The sequence below is a fragment of the Ostrea edulis genome, chromosome 6 (genome assembly GCF_947568905.1).
Source record: "Ostrea edulis chromosome 6, xbOstEdul1.1, whole genome shotgun sequence".
In the NCBI taxonomy this organism is placed as follows: Eukaryota; Metazoa; Mollusca; class Bivalvia; order Ostreida; family Ostreidae; genus Ostrea; species Ostrea edulis.
In genome coordinates, this window is record NC_079169.1 from 64,942,619 (window position 1) to 64,961,450 (window position 18,832).

Below are 18,832 nucleotides of genomic sequence, written 5' to 3' on the forward strand. Positions count from 1 at the left end.
TTACATACTTGTTGTAGTGGTGTTATGTGTTCGTTTCCATATTTTTGGCTTGAACCTACAACAAAACAATTTTGTGCGTAGTACTTGTCTGAACTGGCTGGAAGTCATCACATATAGAAAGAAATTGAGACAGTAATTGAGTTGTTCCATAAACTGAGCGATTTCCTTGTAAAGACTGAATTCAGCGGATGTGAATGCGTGCAATCTTTTCTGATATGCAATGTTATGTAGCACGGTGATCGGGAAAATGAGGATTACGTAGGCAATGGCAATGCCTATCAGCATGGCGGTGATTCTGACATCCTGGTCACCTGACGATCTAGAAGTCATGCTTCGACGCTTTCGTCGATGGTAGAATAACTTCGTAGCAATAAGTGTTGTAAAGATAGTGAGGAGGATGATAGGGACATTGGAGTATATACCTGTTCCAAACTGGAGCATCACTCCATATTTTAGCCTCTCTGTTGAATCCGTGTAATCGTAGACATCGGGATTACATCGTCCATTAACAACCTTGGAGGCATAACTCCATACAGCATTAAAGGAAGCTATGATCACTAATCCAGAGATGACGAGAATCAATACTAAACGTTTAGTGACAAATAGTTTCGCTTTTAGAGGAAACCATACAGCAATAAATCGCTCAAGGCACAGTCCGACAACTGCCCATGATGACATCATCTTGGATGTTCGGCGAATGATAGTGTACAGTTTACAATTGCTATCGGTGAAAGCTCTGATATCCAATCCTATCAAATCGTTGAAATTAGTCTTGTTAAATGGTTGCGAAAGAAGAGCAACTGAATCAGATACAGCCAAAAGAATGAGTATGATAGACGATGGAGAATTGGTAAAACGTTCACTGCGCATGATAATGATTGTAAGTAAATTGCCAACGATACCAAGTACAATAGTGATGGGCAGGAACACGAATTGGATGTAATCAATCCATTCTTTGGATGCATTCTCAGAAACCAACACGGAACTTGTCATGTTCGCAAATACTTCCGTTGTTTCGTATCCCTCCGTACTTGGCCCAGATGCGTTTGATGTATTCGACATAATCATTTCTGAAAATTAATTACAAAGGTACAAATGTATTGCTTTCAAATAAACAAAGAAAACATGATATTATGTGGTGTTTACGACAAAACATCGTATGTAAGGCAGAGGATGTCACGTGATAAGTCGTATTTACAATATGATAAGTCGTACATACGAGATTGATCGTTTTCTATTTTTCTTTACAAGAGGGAGGATTTCAAAAATAGATCTACACAGCGCTTTTTCAAAATTCCAGATTTTAAAGAACTGCTGAACCATGATTCAAATTATCTTAAACCCATTTAGATTGATTGTGAGATTGATCAGTTATTTCAACTTTTTTTCATTTATATCTTCTGAATACAAATTTTGTATCAAACATTATTTCCTTTGCAATATATAGTATATGTCAATGATAAGGGGAATGCATTGTGTAAGTAACTCAGAGAAATAACGAACCCTTAGTTCGCTAACCTCGAACATTTCCTTAGGTCACTGGCTGTATCGCCAACCCTCTATACTGTACCTTATTCCTCTCTGTGTTTCAGGTGTTGTTATCTTTACGTCACTATTTTGCACGGTAGAGCTTGTTCTGCGTATAGTCAGTTTTAAAATCGAGGTAAGCTACTGACAAACAGGTTGATGGTATAGGGGTTTCAACAGTCTCGATTGAAGTCAGCATTTCGCAAATTCTATGGTCGTTATAACGATCTAGTTTGTCAATACAACCTATCATTGGGTTAAATGCTGTCTGAGGTGTTTCATACCGATTGTTAAACCGTTACTGGCACACTGATTTTGACTGCGGATAACTCCGTTTACCTGATCAGGATATAGGGCTCACGGCGTGTGTGACCGGTCAACAGGGGATGCTTACTCCTCCTAGGCACCTGATCCCACCTCTGGTGTATCCAGGGGTCCGTGTTTGTCCAATTATCTATTGTGTATTGTTTATAGGAGTTATGAGATTGATCACTGTTCGTTATCTTCACCTTGCATAAAAGAGTAGGCTTTTTGACATCATAGACAGTTACTCGTTCAATACAAATGAAATCGAAAATGTTCACATTCTATGATCAGTCATCCAGAAAATTACTTTGCGCACTCTGAAGTTGATGTTCGAAAGATGTAGCTGACCATATTTACACAGTCTTAAGAGGTCAGGTCTTCCAACAATGTGTTGGGATTCCCATACACACGAATTGTGTTTCTCTTTTAGTTTACAATTTTTTGTATACTTATCAGGCATGATTTATTCAAAATCTTCTGATTATAAACATATCTTGCTATGGCCTTCAACTCGACATTGATATATATCCCAATGAATTCGACAAAATGACACATCGGAGTCTTTTTTATCTGTTCACGGCAACTAAAAACTCAACCTCGTGAGAAATGGGATGACTCCAGCTTCTCCATCGCCAACTTTCCATATTGATGTAGGAATATTCCATTTACAGAGGTGAAAGACTCTGTTGTGATTTTTATTTTGAGTTCACGGGGATTGACATATAAATAGAAATGAACACTGGTAATAGATAAAACGCGGTCGATTCGATATATCTTAATTACGAGTTTAAGGCCATAGCAATCGATTTATTCCTCAAATGTGGAATCTTTTGAAAAAATTCTGCCTCATAAGAAAACAAAACCAGATCAGATAACAAAGGAGTACATTTTGTTCCCACTGGAATTCCAACAAACTGATCTTTAAAGACTGCATAGGAACTTCAGCATATTTTGATGTCAAATTAGAGCACCTGTGTATAGACTAAGAACAGTATGTTCGATGCCTGATCACAAGATAATAGAATATATAAATGTTTTCCCATCTTTATTGAAGAAGCGGCTGTACATGATGTCAAGACCGTTACCCTTTGTTTTAACATGAAGAATTGATCAGGAAAGCGGAAGTGGAATCGGGTTTCTATGAGAAATAAATATCCCCTGTTGACCAGTTACATCTGCCATTGTACCTTTATCTTGATCCATTCTCTTCCACATAGTTATCGGTCCTTTCTCTCCCTTATACTTACTCTCTTCTTGAGCTTGCAGATAATCATTTGGTATTTGGTATATTACTTTGTCATAACAAGTTACAAATCAAGTTTAAATTTCGTCTCGGTCCGTTGATTTTTCACTAAGTTATGACCCTTTAACTTAGAAAAATAGCACAGATTATCAGTTTTTGTTGTGCTTGCAGATATTCATTCCATATTTGGTACATTGCTTTGCCATAAGAAGTTACAGATCAAGTTCAAATTTCGTCTCGGTCCGTTGATTTGTCATAAAATTATGGCCCTTGGACTTAAAAAAACATAGCATGAATTGTTAGTTTACATCAAAGTTTCTTATTTCTGTAGATAAGAGTACTACACTCATTAAAACTTCTAGCATAGTAATACAACAATGTAGCTAAATTATTCATGATCACCCTTATGTCACAGTTTAGTGACTTGGTTAAAGACCTAAACTTAACTATAAATTTGTCTTTTTTCCTTGTCTAGTCTCTACTCGAATAGGATTTGATTTCCAACCATTCCTATCCTGGTTCCCCAATTTTCCCTTTTACGATAACCTACATAACGAACTTTGAATATTGTTGTGGTACAGTAGTTTTTGCAGCCGGTAGGGGACTATGTATTGCCATGCAATACTCTCAGAATGCTTATTTTCAAATAAATTTTCTTCTGTGCTTTTTCTACGATTCATTGTTTTCCGTTATCTGCACAGAACCCAGAAGTACTCAATTACGCACCTGCATATTTTGTTTATATACTTAGTATCTCAACTAGTTAGAAACGTGAGATCATGCTCAGCGGTTGATCAATGCTTAACCGAAGCAGGCTATTGACAGATAAATTCATGGTATAAATGTTTCAACATTCTCGTTGAAAGTCTACATTTTGCTTTAATAATCTTATTTGCAAACACGGCCTGTCATTAGGTCGATTGCTGTCTGGCGTGTTTCATACCAATTGTTACGTTGTTCATTTCATTCTGATTTTGACTACGAAATACTCCACTTGCCTGATCAGAATATAGGGTTTTACGGTGAGCATGACCAGTTAACGGGGGATGCTTACTCCTCCTAGGCACCTGATCCCACATCCGGGGCCCATATCTCAACAAGGTGTAGATTATAGCGTAGCGTTACGTCAATATGTAGACGAGCCTAAATTGCGTTTGGGAATGAGGCGTGAGGTTGGTTTTAAACTCCAAACACTTGGACATCGTCACTTAGTATTGAGCATGCACAGATAAAACAATGTATTCGGGTATATTATGAGACGGATCAATACTCTCTCTCTTTCTCTCTCTCTCTCTCTCTGAGAAATATACACATTATAAAAATACATCTAGATACATAATGTAAGCGATTATGAATTAGAATACGTTCACATGCACAACTCAAAATGATCTATGTATATCATGCGTGCATGTGAAGGTTAATAATATGTTTTTCAAAATGTTTTTTCAATAATTGATCTACAGAATTTAGATAGAGCAACATGGTAGAAAAATACCAAATCATAGATACAATCAACATGTATACAAAACGTATTCTAGAATAAACAGGCCATTTTATTTATTGACAAAGTCATAAAATTCTTAAATTAATTATATTGAAAATTACATTTTAGCAAATGTACATTTGCTTGTATATATAGCATAAAGATGGGAATTTACAAAGAAGATGCATGCACATTCCATTATTTATTTCTGCAACAGAAAATGTTTACCACAACGCGGAAATATTCACTTTTAAAAGATTTGCAGCAGAATTTCGCGATATTTCGTTCGCAAAATCCCTATTAAATGTTACAGCTGAAAAAAAGGGGGGATGACTGACATAAACAACCATGGAGTAAGCTATATCATATTCAATGGAGGTATATTTAAAAAGTACAGCTATAAACCTAAATAGCTATATTCTGCTCATTGACATTGATAAACAAGAGAGAGAGAGTTCAGTTGTATATGATTATAATACAGAACCAGACACGTACAAGGAGTCGGGGTGGTGGAGGTTGACAAAGGGTATGCAAGGTGAAGATAACGAATAGTGATCAATCTCATAACTCCTATAAGCAATACTAAATAGATAGTTGGGCAAACACGGACCCCTGGACACCAGAGGTGGGATCAGATGCCTAGGAGGAGTAAGCATCCCCTGTCGACCGGTCACATCCGCCGTGAGCCCTATATCCCGATCAGATAAACGGAGTTATCCGCAGTCAAAATCAGTGTGCCAAGAACGGCTTAACAATCGGTATGAAACACATCAGACAGCATTTGACCCAATGATAGGTTGTATTGACGAACTAGATCGTTATAACGACCATATAATTTGCGAAATGCTGACTTCAATCGAGACTGTTGAAACCCCTGTACCATCAGCTTGTTTGTCAGTAGCTTACCTCGATTTAAAAACTGACCACACGCAGAACAAGCTCTCGCACACCGAACCAGTCGAGACACACAAACACCATACGCAGGCGACAATGGAACAATATCCGTCTTTCAATTTTAAATGTAATCTCTTCTGGCCTCTCTTCCTTTATGCAAACAGTAAAATCAGAACAAGTTTTGATCAAAGAATTAAACGTTGCCTCCTCCACCCCACCCCCGATTTAATAGTTAGAGAGGAATTCAATATTTTCTTTAACATTTCAGTTAATTTTTATCTCCCCTAAATAGATATATTATCAACAGGGGATGCTTACTCCTCCTAGGCACCTGATCCCACCTCTGGTGTGTCCAGGGGTCCGTGTTTGTCCAACTATCTATTTTGTATTGCTTGTAGGAGTTATGAGATTGATCACTGTTCGTTATCTTCACCTTGCATTCATCTTCGCTAGCCAAGGATTTACGATCCGCTCCGCTTGTTGTAGAGAAACGGGGCGGATCACAATCCCTTGGGTAGTGAAAATAAGATGAAGATGAGATATATTATGCAGGAATTCGATTACAAATTAGGTGCAAAATAATTTTGCAGACATCTAAAATCCTTTTTAACTTGTGTCTCTTAATTTGTTGCTGAGAGAGAGAGAGAGAGAGAGAGAGAGAGAGAGAGATAGTTTAACATTTCCCAATGACTATGTATAAATCTGGGCATTGTAACCTGAATGCATTTACAAGTACTTTCTTGTAAAATATCATATTGTTCACATATCATGGTACATGTAGATCTACATATATGTATCGATTCATCGTGTTATGCACAATAATTTCAGCATCCGCCACCTGTGGGACCAGGAACGTCCATAATGTGGAAATGAATATAGGAAAGACGTAATTTTAAAGGTGAACAAGCATTCTGAGAGTATTGCATGGCAATACATAGTCCCCTACCGGTTGCAAAAATTACTGTACCACAACATTATTCAAAGCTCATTATATAGGTTATGGCAAAAGGGAAAATTGGGGAACCAGGATAGGAAATCAACTACTATGCGAGTAGAGACTAGACCAGGGGAAAAAAAGAGAAATTTATAATTAGGTTTAATTAGGTCTTTAACCAAGTCAATAAACTGTGACATATAGGTGATCATGAATAATTTAGCTACATGTATATTGTTTTATTACTGTGCTAGAAGTTGAATGAGTGTAGTGCTCTTATCTACAGAAATAAGAAACGTGGATGTAAACTAACAATTCATGCTATTTTTCTAAGTTCAAGGGCCATAACTTAATGAAAATTCAACGGACCGAGACAAAATTTGAACTTGATCTGTAACTTGTTATGGCAAAGCTATGTATTAAATTCCAAATGAATATCTGCAAGCACAACCAAAAAAAAAAAAAAAGTCCGGAAAACTGATTATTCGTGCTATTTTTCTAAGTCCAAGGGCCATAACTTAATGAAAAATCAAAGGACCGAAACGAAATTCGAACTTGATCTGTAACATGTTATGGCAAAGCTATGTACCAAATACCAAATGAATATCTGCAAGTAAAACCAAAAAAAGTCCGGAAAACTGATAATTCATGCTATTTTTCTAAGTCCAAGAGTCATAACTTAATGAAAAATCAACTGACCAAGACGAAATTCGATCTTGATCTGTAACTCGTTATATCAAATAAATATATGTTAGCACAACTAAAAATAGTCCGTAAAACTGGTAAATCATGTTATCTACAGAAATAAGAAACTTGGATGTAAACTAACAATTCATGCTATTTTTCTAAGTCCAAGGGCCATAACTTAGTGAAAAATCAACGGACCGAGACGAAACTCAAACTCGATTTGTAACTTGTTATGGCAAAGCAATGTACTAAATATCGAATGAATATCTGCAAGCACAACCAAAATAAGTCTGGAAAACTGATAATTCACACTATTTTTCTAATTAAGTCCAAATGCCATAACGAAGTAAAAAATCAACGGACCGGGATCAAATTCGAAATTGATCAGTAACTTGTTATGGCAAAGCAATGTACCAAATATAAAATAAATATCTGCAAGAACAGAGAAAAAAAAGTGCGGAAATCTGGACTGACGGAAGGACAGACAGACGGGCGGAGCGCAAATCTAAAGTCCTCTTCGACTTCGTCGCTAGGGGACTAAAAAGAAGGAAGCTGTTCGAATACAAGTGCGAAAAGCATGAAGCGTAGAGACCAAGAACTTGCACCTATAACCAGATGTTCGTTATCTTCACCTTTCATGCATTCGTAGATTGAAGTCATGATTTAATCTAAACTAAATATTCGCCTTTTTTGTGAAAGGCAACGTAGTCAGATATTCAGGTTTCGTTCCTGATTTAATTCAGATTAAACTTACGCCTGGTAGCACGCCTTTTTAGAAATATTTGTCACTCTTGTTTCCAAGTGGCCGTGTTTGTCCTTCTCTCAGTCTTTAAGAGGACTGATGAGATTGACCACTGTTCGTTATCTCCACCTCTATCATTGAATATCTGTATAGGATTAAGCAGGGGAGAAAAGAAATTGATGAATAATATATAATTATGCATGCATTACAGTGAACAGAGTAGAATGGCTCTGAAATCTAAATGAAGCATTTAACACTAAATTTACAATGATTCTTTAATATTTTTCGACCTTCAGTTGTAAATACAGGGGTTTAGTTACTGGTCATAGATATAAACTCTAGTGAAGATACTGGTCATAGATATAAACTCTAGTGAAGTTACTGGTCATAGATATAAACTCTAGTGAAGTTACTGGTCATAGATACAAACTCTAAAGAAGTAAATGTGCATACTTACAATGACAAAATCAAATGGACGAAGTAAACACAAGCCTTCAAGATGGACAAAAAAGAGTAAAACATTCAGGTGGTGGCCACAATTTATAGTATGAAAGCCTTTGATCTGCTAATAATATCAGCTGATTTAGACTTCTCGGAAAGCAGCAGGAAATGATACCCCGTATTCAAGCAATGCATTGTAAATTAAGCTAATGATAAGAATGATGGGGTCTCGAGACGTCGGTGTGACAGTTCACAGCTTGCTATTCAATAACGAACTGTCACACATCGGATCATTACGAGAACAGATGATAATGAAAACCCATACCTTTTGTCATTAGTACGGTTATAATACCATCCTATTTTTGCATTCCTAAGTATATATTTAGGGTGGAAACTTTTCTGGAGTACCAAGAGGTAATCAAGTGACCGAGCAAAGCGAATGACGAGAACAATTTTTAACATTCTTAGTACATGTTTCAAACAAATGATAAAACTCTTGTGCTTTCTATTTAACTTATAATCTTTCTGTATTTTTATCATTTCATTAACATCATCAGTATTCAATCTGTCGGATGCAGTTTGTACTGCCTGGGTTTAATAATTATTAGTGCCATCATTGAGAGGTCGCCTGCATTCAACAGCCAGGTGAGGGAGAACAGCTAAGTAATCTGATTAAAATCAGCTCCTCGATCCGCTCCTCTTTTTTATATGTCGCTACACGAGTAGCGACATTAAAAAAAGAGGAGCGGATCTAAGAGCTGATTTTAATCAGATTGCGAGTAGCGACATTAAAAAAGAAAAGAAAAGAGGAGCGGATCGAGAAGCTAATTTTAATCAGATTGCACAGTGAGTAGTTTTTTTCAATACACATTCAAAATACCTATGTGCCACGTCTTTTCAAATGAAATCAAGGATAATCAAAAATAAAAAAGATAGACGATGGGGGATGATAAACATTTTTGAGTTAGTTTGGTATGAGTACAAACCTAAGATGCCTTAAGGGACTTGTAAATTTTCTATATGTTCAAAAGTAAAAGTAAGTTACCCCTTCCTATCATATAAATATCCCCCTGTTTTGGACTTCATTGAGAAAGTACATTCCACATAGTGAATTGCTACCATTCCACTTTAAAAAATATATCAATTGTTAGTTTTTATTTTGGAAAAAGTTTGTTTGTAGCAGGTGTCGTTTAGTAAAGAACTTTTAATATCTCTCAGGTATTGCGGAAGATTTGTTTTCAGACAATAGAATAGACGTCCATGCAATATCCAGATATCATGAAAAACAGAATTCAGAGGATTTCCAAGAAACAAGACAAAATAGCAAATTTGTAGTACATGTATGGATGGCCTGTGCAGTCAGACATGCTGATAGCGGGATATAAAACTGCAACTGTGTCTTTTGAATTTGTTTAATAACACCTTGACAGCTGCTGCTAGAACGGGTTAGACGTGTTAGAAAGTACAGGATCTTTAAAATACGCAGTCAAGACACACGGTATGTAAGCTTTGAAAAATATTTCGGGAATGGTGAAACAGAAACTGAATCTAGGAGGTTTAAAGAAAAAGGCAAAGACAGCAACAGAGGTGAAAAGATTTTTTCAGATTTACCGGTATTCAAAACGGGATCCAAACACGCCTTGATCTGTTGATAACTTCTGCTATAACGGGGTTATATGTCTTAGAGAATTAAAGATCTTTTAAAATACGCAGTCAAAACAAGACATATGGTATACACACCATGGAAATGGGAAACCGAGAATAAATCTAGGAGGTCTAAAGAGAGAAAAAAAAAAGAAATTATATTTCACCCTTCTGTTAGCGAGAAGGGGTTGAGATTAGAAATAAAAGAAAACATCCCCTTTAGATTTTTTTTTTTTTGAATTGAGACAAAATCCTACTAAAACGAATTATTGAATTCAAGTCATTTGTTAACGATCCATGATAGATTCATCTAAGCAGAGAGACAGAAAAAGAACAAAGATGATGCATACAACTTCTTGCTTGATGTAGAATTTTAGAAATATTTTTATATTGCCGTAGAAGACTCGAAATGGGTCAAATATTATCCTTTAGATTCAAATACAACCCTATCGAATTCGAAATTTTAAGTACAAAGAGAGAAATGTTTGGATTTAATTCAGACTTGTGTTCAAATGGTCTGTAAATTCACCAAAAACGATGGCAGTAATCTGACCTGAGTTAAAGTGTTTCCGACTCATGAAAAGGTGAAGATAACGAACAGTGATCACTCTCATAACTCCTATAGATAATATAAAATTAAGAGTAGGGTAAACATGGACCCCTGGACTTACCAGAGGCGAGATCAGGCGCCTAGGAGTAAGCATCCACTGTCGATCGGTCACATCCAACGTGAACCCTATATCTCGATTGAATAAACAGAGTAGTCCGTAGTAAAAATAATAAGAAACAGATGTGGATGACTCTGTGGTTTCTTTTATTTCGAGTTCACTGGAATATATCGAATGGACATATGAATAAAGATAATTATTGTTCATAAATGTTGTTGATATATTTGAATGTCGAGTTGAAGGCCACTGGAAGATATTCTTTCTTCTCATGTAGAAGCTTTTTAACAATTTCTGCCTCGTAAGAATACAAAAACAAGTCAGTTAATAAAGGAGCAGAATCCGTGCCCATGGGAATTACAACAGACTTGGAAGACCTGATCACTAAAGACTACAAAGACATTGTCAATGCAGAACCTCAGCATCTTTTTAATATCAACTTCAATGTACTTGTGCGTAGAATCAGAGTGGTGTTTAATAAAGTAATTTTTAATTACTGACAAGAATATAAAAATTGGTCAGCTAGAAAAGGAGAAAAATTCGTGCGCATGGGAATTCCAGCACACTGTTGGGGGACCTGATCACCAAGGACTACGAAGATATCGTCAATGAAGGACTCCAGCATCTTTTGATATCAACTTCAAAGTACTTGTGCATAGACCCACAATGGTGTTTAACGTAAATTATTTTTTTGAATGACTGATCCATAGATATGAATATTTCATTTTTCATTTTTTTTTTAATTGAAGAAGCAACTTTCTATGATTTCAAAAAGTCTCTTTAATTCATCGTGAGGAATAGTCGTGTGAATAACATCTTACATATCTTACACTAAAGACTAGACTTTTTGACCGGAACTGATTATCTACCCTTACAAAGCTCACTTGGAGAACACAATTTCATAGAAACCCAGAATTTTAGTTCCGGAGTTCAAAGTCTGGGAAAAAGACAGTTGGACACATGGGCTATGAGACCCGATTGTTCAGCATGCTATGGGTTAAAATAACTTTAGATGAGCTCAGCAAAATTCAATCACAAAGATATTTAACACAATTTATCTCATGTGTGTGGTGTATATTGCAAGTGAGATAAAGCATTAGCTTGCATCTGATAAAGCACTACTTTTAACACTGTCCCCGCTTGGATGACATATTTCCTGTGTTGATGCATATCGATGCATGAAATAATGCGTATAACTCGTTATTCTGTATTTATTTAGAATTTCATTTATAGCAAATTTGAAATGATATTGTCCCCACTGACATATAATGCAAGTTACCGGCCATAAAAATGTCAACTCGATCAATAACTACTCAAAATAAATTACGATAAGAAAACAGAGATGTCCACACTAATCGAAAGTACCTCGACATGCTGCGGTACCAAGCATTCACAAGCACAGTCTCTTTTCTTGGAGCCATATTGAATGTAATAAATCTCAACAGCTTTACTTACTACATTATGTAACTTACTAAAGTGCCTCAGGATTTCCTCGCGCCCTCAGATTCAAAGAAACCACGTGAATAAAATCTCAATGCACAACCACTTCTACTTTTCATTGTAAACTGTTGAACATTCTAATAACGCTGCATTAAAATATAATTTTCATTGATCGTTGTTACACATGTTTATTTAAAAAAGACGGCGACATTAAACTGTTATCAGAAGGTCAGGCCTACGTAAAAAAAAAAAAAAAACTTGGTCAATAGTTGTTATTTTGTTGGAATGGCAAAACCATTATTAATTATAAACTATAATCCTTTCTAAAACAATTTCATCCATGGTTTCTTTCATGAAAATGCTCTTTGCAATATACATGAATCGATTTTAAGCGCGCTGTTTTTCCCGCGTAAGGAAGATTAATAAGTACTACGCCTGAGTGTGGTAGAATCAGCTGATTGAATTTGTTTGAATCCGTGACTAAGGCGTCGTACTTATTAATCTTTCTTACGCGGGAAAAACAATGAGCTTATAATAGATTCATGTATATTACAAAGGCCATTTTTATAAAAGAAACCATGGATGAAAAATGTTTTAGAAGGGATTATAGTTTATAATTAATAATGGTTTTGCCATTCCAACAAAATAACAACTATTGACATATGCATGTATGAGATAAACTTATCTAAGTGACAGGTGTGAAGCGAGTACAAATGTATTTCACAACACCCCTCTCCTTAAAAATGAATGACAATGAAAACACACACACACACACACACACACACACACACACACACACACACACAGATATATGTATACACACACGCACACAGATATATACATGTATATATATATATATATATATATATATATCTGTGTGTGTGTATATGTGTACATCAATTCAAAGCGGAGAAAGGAAACACAGAACACAATCACGACACTAGTACTCTTAACAAAACATTTGCAATACACTATCTTTGCCTTTGATATGCTTCAAATTCTATGGTCGTTATAATATAATACAACCTATCATCGAGTCAAATGCTGTCTGACTTGCTTCATACCGATTGCTAGGCCGTTCTTGGCACACTGATTTTAAATATGGATATCTTCGTTTACCTCATCAAGATACAGGGCCCACGGCGGGTGTGACCGGTCAACAGGGGATGCTTACTCCTCCTGGACACCTGATCCCACCTCTGGTATATCCAGGGATCCGTGTTTGCCCAACTCTCTATTTTATATTGCTGATAGGAGTTATGTGATTGATCACTGTTTGTTATCGTCACCTTTCGTATTCTGTACATTTAATAATAAATTCCATCTTTTGACATTGCATACATTTTGGGGTAAAAACAATAATTAAGTGTACATAAGGGACACAGGCTCCTATAGATCGGTTGGTGTCCCTCGGATTATCCCTCGAGATATCAAAGATTTGTCTTATGTACCATCGTCAAATTGTCAGCTTTGGTACAGAAATCAAAATTCCTAAAACCAAATTAAAGACTGTTATGTTCCTTTAAGAGATATTTTTAATAATTCCTTTTCAGATTCCATGTGTTCGATCTCAAAATGTTCTGCAAAAAAATTGCAAAACTTGCATTGTGATATACTGATCACTAGAAATTCATTTAGTAGTAATCTCACTGGAAGTAGTTTCTGTACCAAAACTCTTGATAATTTGACTTGTAAATCTTCTAACGTTGTCTACGCCATTGAGTGTAACCTGTGTGGCTTAATTTATGTTGGAAAAACCAAGGGTTTATTTAATAAAAGAATATCGGGGCACAGGTTTCAAATAAATAATGGTGGTAACCAACTTCTTTTCAAGAATTTTAATGCACCGGACTATTCCATCTTGTCCATGAGGGTAAGGATGTTGGAAAAAATTACCATCACACAAACAATCCAACATGAATTAAGCACCCTTTTCGTAGACAACGAGAATATCACTGGATCAGGACCCTAGGCACTGCATTTCCATATGGATGCAATGATAATGTATATGATGCAAGGTGAAGATAACGAACAGTGATCAATCTCATAACTCCTACAAGCAATACAAAATAGATAGTTGGGCAAACACGGACCCCTGGACACACAAGAGGTGGGGTCAGGTGCCTAGGAGGAGTAAGCATCCCGTTGACCGGTCACACCCGCCGTGAGCCCCATATCCTGATCAGGTAAACGGAGTTATCCGCAGTCAAATCAGTGTGCCAAGAACGGCTTAACAATCGGTATGAAACACGTCAGACAGCATTTGACCCAATGATAGGTTGTATTGACGAACTAGATCGTTATAACGACCATAGAATTTGCGAAATGCTGACTTCAATCGTTACTGTTGATACCCCTGTACCATCAACTTGTTTGTCAGTAGCTTGCCTCGATTTAAAAACTGACTACACCCAGAACAAGCTCTTGCATATCGAATCAGTTGAGAGATATATAAACACCATATGCAGGTGATAATGGAATATTGCTACATAAATGTGGGAAGTTGACGATGGAGAAGCTGAAATCATCCCGTTTGTCATACAGTTGAGTTGTCAGTTTGCCGTTAATGTCTACTTTCAATAAAATATCTAAGTATGAAGCAGACGTGGACGACTCTGTGGTGTCCTTTATTTCGAGCTCACAGGGATATATCAAATCGACATATGAATGAAAGCTATCATTGTTAATAGACAAAACGTCTTCGATATATCTAAAAGTCGAATTGAAGGTCACAGCGAGAGATTTTTTCTTCTCACGTAGAAGTTTTTGAATAAATTCTGCTTCATATGAATATAAAAACAGGTCAGCTAACAAAGGAGCACAATTCGTGCCCATGGGAATTCCAACAGACTGTTGATCACCAAAGATCACGAAGATATTGTCAATGAGGAACTCTAGCATATTTTTTATTTCAACTTCAGAGTACTTGTGCGTGGAATCAGAGTGGTGTTTAACAAAGTAAGTTTTTGAATGACTGATCACTAGATATGAATATTTCCGTTTTCCGTTTTTGTTGAAGAAGCAACTGTCTATGATGTCAAAAAGTCTAGTCTTTAATTTATCGTGAGGAATGGTCGTGTATAGTGTTGAAAAGTCATAGGTTTGATTTGGGAAAATTCTGTGATTTCAAGTTTACTAAAAGTTCTTTATAATTTTTTAGAATCCACAATTGATTAACACCACTTCTGACATATGTAGTCGCACAGTAAGTTTGAAGTTTCTCCTTCACAGCTGTTAACATTTTCGTGAGGAGCAAAGATAGGGGCTTGGTAGAGCACTTACTGGATCCAGCAATGTATCTTTGTTTGTAAGGGTTTTTATGTAGTTACCGTACCTATACTGGAGTCCTAAACTACATAAAAACCCCTACAAAAAAAAAACATTGCTGGTTCCGGTAAGTGCTCTACCAAGCCCCTATCTTTGCTCCTCACGAAAATATTAACAGCTCTGATGGAGAAACTTCAATCTTAGTGTGCGACTACATATGCCAGAAGTGGTGTTGATCAAATATGGATTCTAAAAAATTATAAAGAACTTTTAATAAACTTGAAATCGCAAAACTTTTCTCAAATGAATAACATCAAAACCTATGACTTTTCAACACTATACACGACCATTCCTCACGATAAATTAAAGACTAGACTTTTTGACATCATAGACAGTTGCTTCTTCAACAAAAATCGATAAAGAAAATATTCATATATAGTGATCAGTCATCCAAAAATTTACTTTGTAAACCACTCTGATTTCACGCACAAGTACTCTGAAGTTGAAATAAAAAATATGCTAGAGTTCCTCATTGACAATATCATCGTGGTATTTGGTGATCAGGTCTTCCAACAGACTGTTGGAATCCTCATGGGCACGAATTATGCTCCTTTGTTAGCTGACCTGTATCTATATTCATATGAAGCAGAATTTATTCAAAAACTTCTACGTGAGAAGGAAACATCTCTTGCTCTGGCCTTCAATTCGACATTTAGATATATCGACGACGTTTTGTCTATTAACAATAATAACTTTCATTCATATGTCGATTCGATATATCCCCGTGAGTTCAAATTAAAAGACACCACAGTGTCGTCCACTTCTGCTTCTTACTTGGATATTTTATTGAAAGTAGACATTGACGGGAACTGACAACTCAACTGTATGACAAACGGGATGATTTCAGCTTCTCCATCGCCAACTTCCCATATTTATGTAGCAATATTCCATTATCACCTGCATGTGGTGTTTATATCTCTCAACTGATTCGATATGCAAGAGCTTGTTCTGCGTATAGTCAGTTTTTAAATCGAGGTAAGCTACTGACAAACAAGTTGATGGTACAGGGGTTTCAACAGTCTCGATTGAAGTCAGCATTTCGCAAATTCTATGATCGTTATAACGATCTAGTTCGTCAATACAACCTATCATTGTTGATGCTGTTTGACGTGTTTCATACCGATTATTAGGCCGTTCTTGGCACACTGATTTTGATTGATTGATAGAATATTGTTTAACGTCCCTCTCGAGAATATTTCACCCATATGGAGACGTCACCACTGCCGGTGAAGGGCTGTAAAATTTAGGCCTATGCTCGGCGCTTATGGCCATTGAGCAGGGAGGGATCTTAATCGTGCCACACCTGCGGTCTCATCCGAAGGACCTCCCGATTTAGTCGCCTCTTACGACAAGCATGGGATACTGAGGACCTATTCTAACCCAGATCCCCACGGGATCACTGATTTTTACTACGGTTAACTCCGTTTACTTGATCAGGATATAGGGGTCACGGAGGGTGTGACCGGTCGATAGGGGATGCGTACTCCTCCTAGGCACCTGATCCCACCTCTGGTGTGTCCAGGGGTCCGAGTTTGCCCAACTATCTATTTTTTATTGCTTGTAGGAGTTATGAGATTGATCACTGTTCGTTATCTTCACTTTTCATGTACTTTAACATTCAAATAAACATCAAAATGTTGTATATCTAACAACAATACAATATATTCTTTTTCGTTGGTTGAATAATTTTCTTGACAGATTGTAAGTTTCTTTGAAAAATAAGAAACAACTCTATCTACATTGCCACTATGTTCTTGAAACAAAGCAGCACTGATTCCTACATCACTAGCATCAATAGTAAACTTAAATTTCTTAGAAAATTCTAGAGCTGAAAGAATTGGACTACTCATCGAGACAGGTTTAATTTTAAAAATGATTCGTCATAGTGCTTTGTTCATTCAAATTTAACCGTCTTTTGCAATAGCTTGGTAATTGGACCAACTGTTGAAGAAAAATTTGGACAAAATGTTCTGTAAAACCCAGTCATGTCCAAAAATCTCGTTAACTTTTTTTTGTTTGTAGGCATCGGGAACTTTGCGTTAGCTTCCACTTTAAGCATGATAAGTGTAACATATTCTGTCCTACGTTATGACCTAAATACTCTACAGTAGCATGAGAAAAGTCACTCTTCGCAAGGTTTACTGTTAAAGAACTGCGAATGATAGTATTGTTTTGCCGCTTACCTTATGGTCAATTTTTAAAAGTTATCATTTTTAAATGATTTTTATGTCAAGATAGATATTTATAAGAATTTTCATAAAAGTTGATTTATTTGACAAAACAAAGAGAAAACAACTGCATAAATTGGGTTAAAATCACGTATTTCACTATAGGAATCAATGGAAAACGGAAACTTTTTTAAAGACCCCCCCCTCCGCGAAACACAAATTCCTTTTTGGAGGTACATGTATTATAAATTGTCATTTAGCATTTATACCAAACTCAGCAAAAATGTTCACTCTGTGATCAATAGAAAATGAGGTTATAGTGTGAGAAATGAAGATTGACCATTTTTAACTCAATGATATAGTAATTTGACAAATTGAACGATTATTTATTGGTATCAATAAGCATTTTGAAATATATGACGTTTTAATGTCTGGTTTTAAGGAACATATTTTTCTACCATCAAATCAAAATGAGTTGGGATTAAGAGCAAGTAATTAACATTGATGTTAAAGTTAATAATCAATAACTGATGGATTCTACTTTGCATTTAAAAATATATTATTAGCAAAATTGCAAAGCTTTTTAAAATTACGAGTTGAAAATGTAGGCAGGAATCCAGAGTTAGTGTGCATAGTTCTGCTTCTGCCCGAATGTCTAAGAAAGCATGCATGATTTGGAGATGTCAAACATTGTAGTATTTGATCTTTTCCATTTGTATTGTATATTTTGCATTTGTAATTATATGTTTAATGTGTATTGCATATTTTCCATTTGCATCGTATATTTCCTATTTCTATTGTATAATGTTTCATATTATTATTGTGCTCCTTTGTTAGCTGACCTGCTTTTATATTCATATGAAACAGAATTTATTAAAAAACTTCTACGTGAGAAGAAAAAATATCTTGCTGTGGCCTTCAATTCGACATTTAGATATATCGACGACGTTTTGTCCATTAACAATAATAACTTTCATTTATATGTCGATAAATATATCCCTGTGAGCTCGAAATAAGAGACACCACAGAGTCGTCCACTTCTGCTTCATACTTAGATATTTCATTGAAAGTAAACATTAACAGCAAACTGACAACTCAAATGTATGACAAACGGGATGATCTCAGCTTCTCCATCGCCAACTTCCCATATTTATGTAGCAATATTCCATTATCACCTGCATATGGTGTTTATATCTCTCAACTGATTCGATGCGCAAGAGCTTGTTCTGCCTATGGTCAGTTTTTAAATCGAGGCAAGCTACTGAAAAACAAGTTGATGGTACAGAGGTTTCAACAGTCTCGATTAAAGTCAGCATTTCGCAAATTCTATG

General features: G+C 36.0%; 1 protein-coding gene across 1 annotated transcript; it reads right to left on the reverse strand.

Moving 5' to 3' along the window:
• On the reverse strand, positions 1–993 carry LOC125647314 (neurotensin receptor type 1-like). The gene has a single exon (XM_048873995.2). The coding sequence runs from the start codon at positions 991–993 to the stop codon at positions 1–3; it is 993 nt and encodes a 330-aa protein (XP_048729952.2).
• Between the last annotated feature and the right edge of the window lie 17,839 nt (positions 994–18,832).

What these genes read in the sequence shown, in the direction of transcription:
- LOC125647314 (XM_048873995.2), bottom strand. Translation starts at nt 993, where the DNA reads ATGACAAGTTCCGTGTTGGTTTCTGAGAATGCATCCAAAGAATGGATT.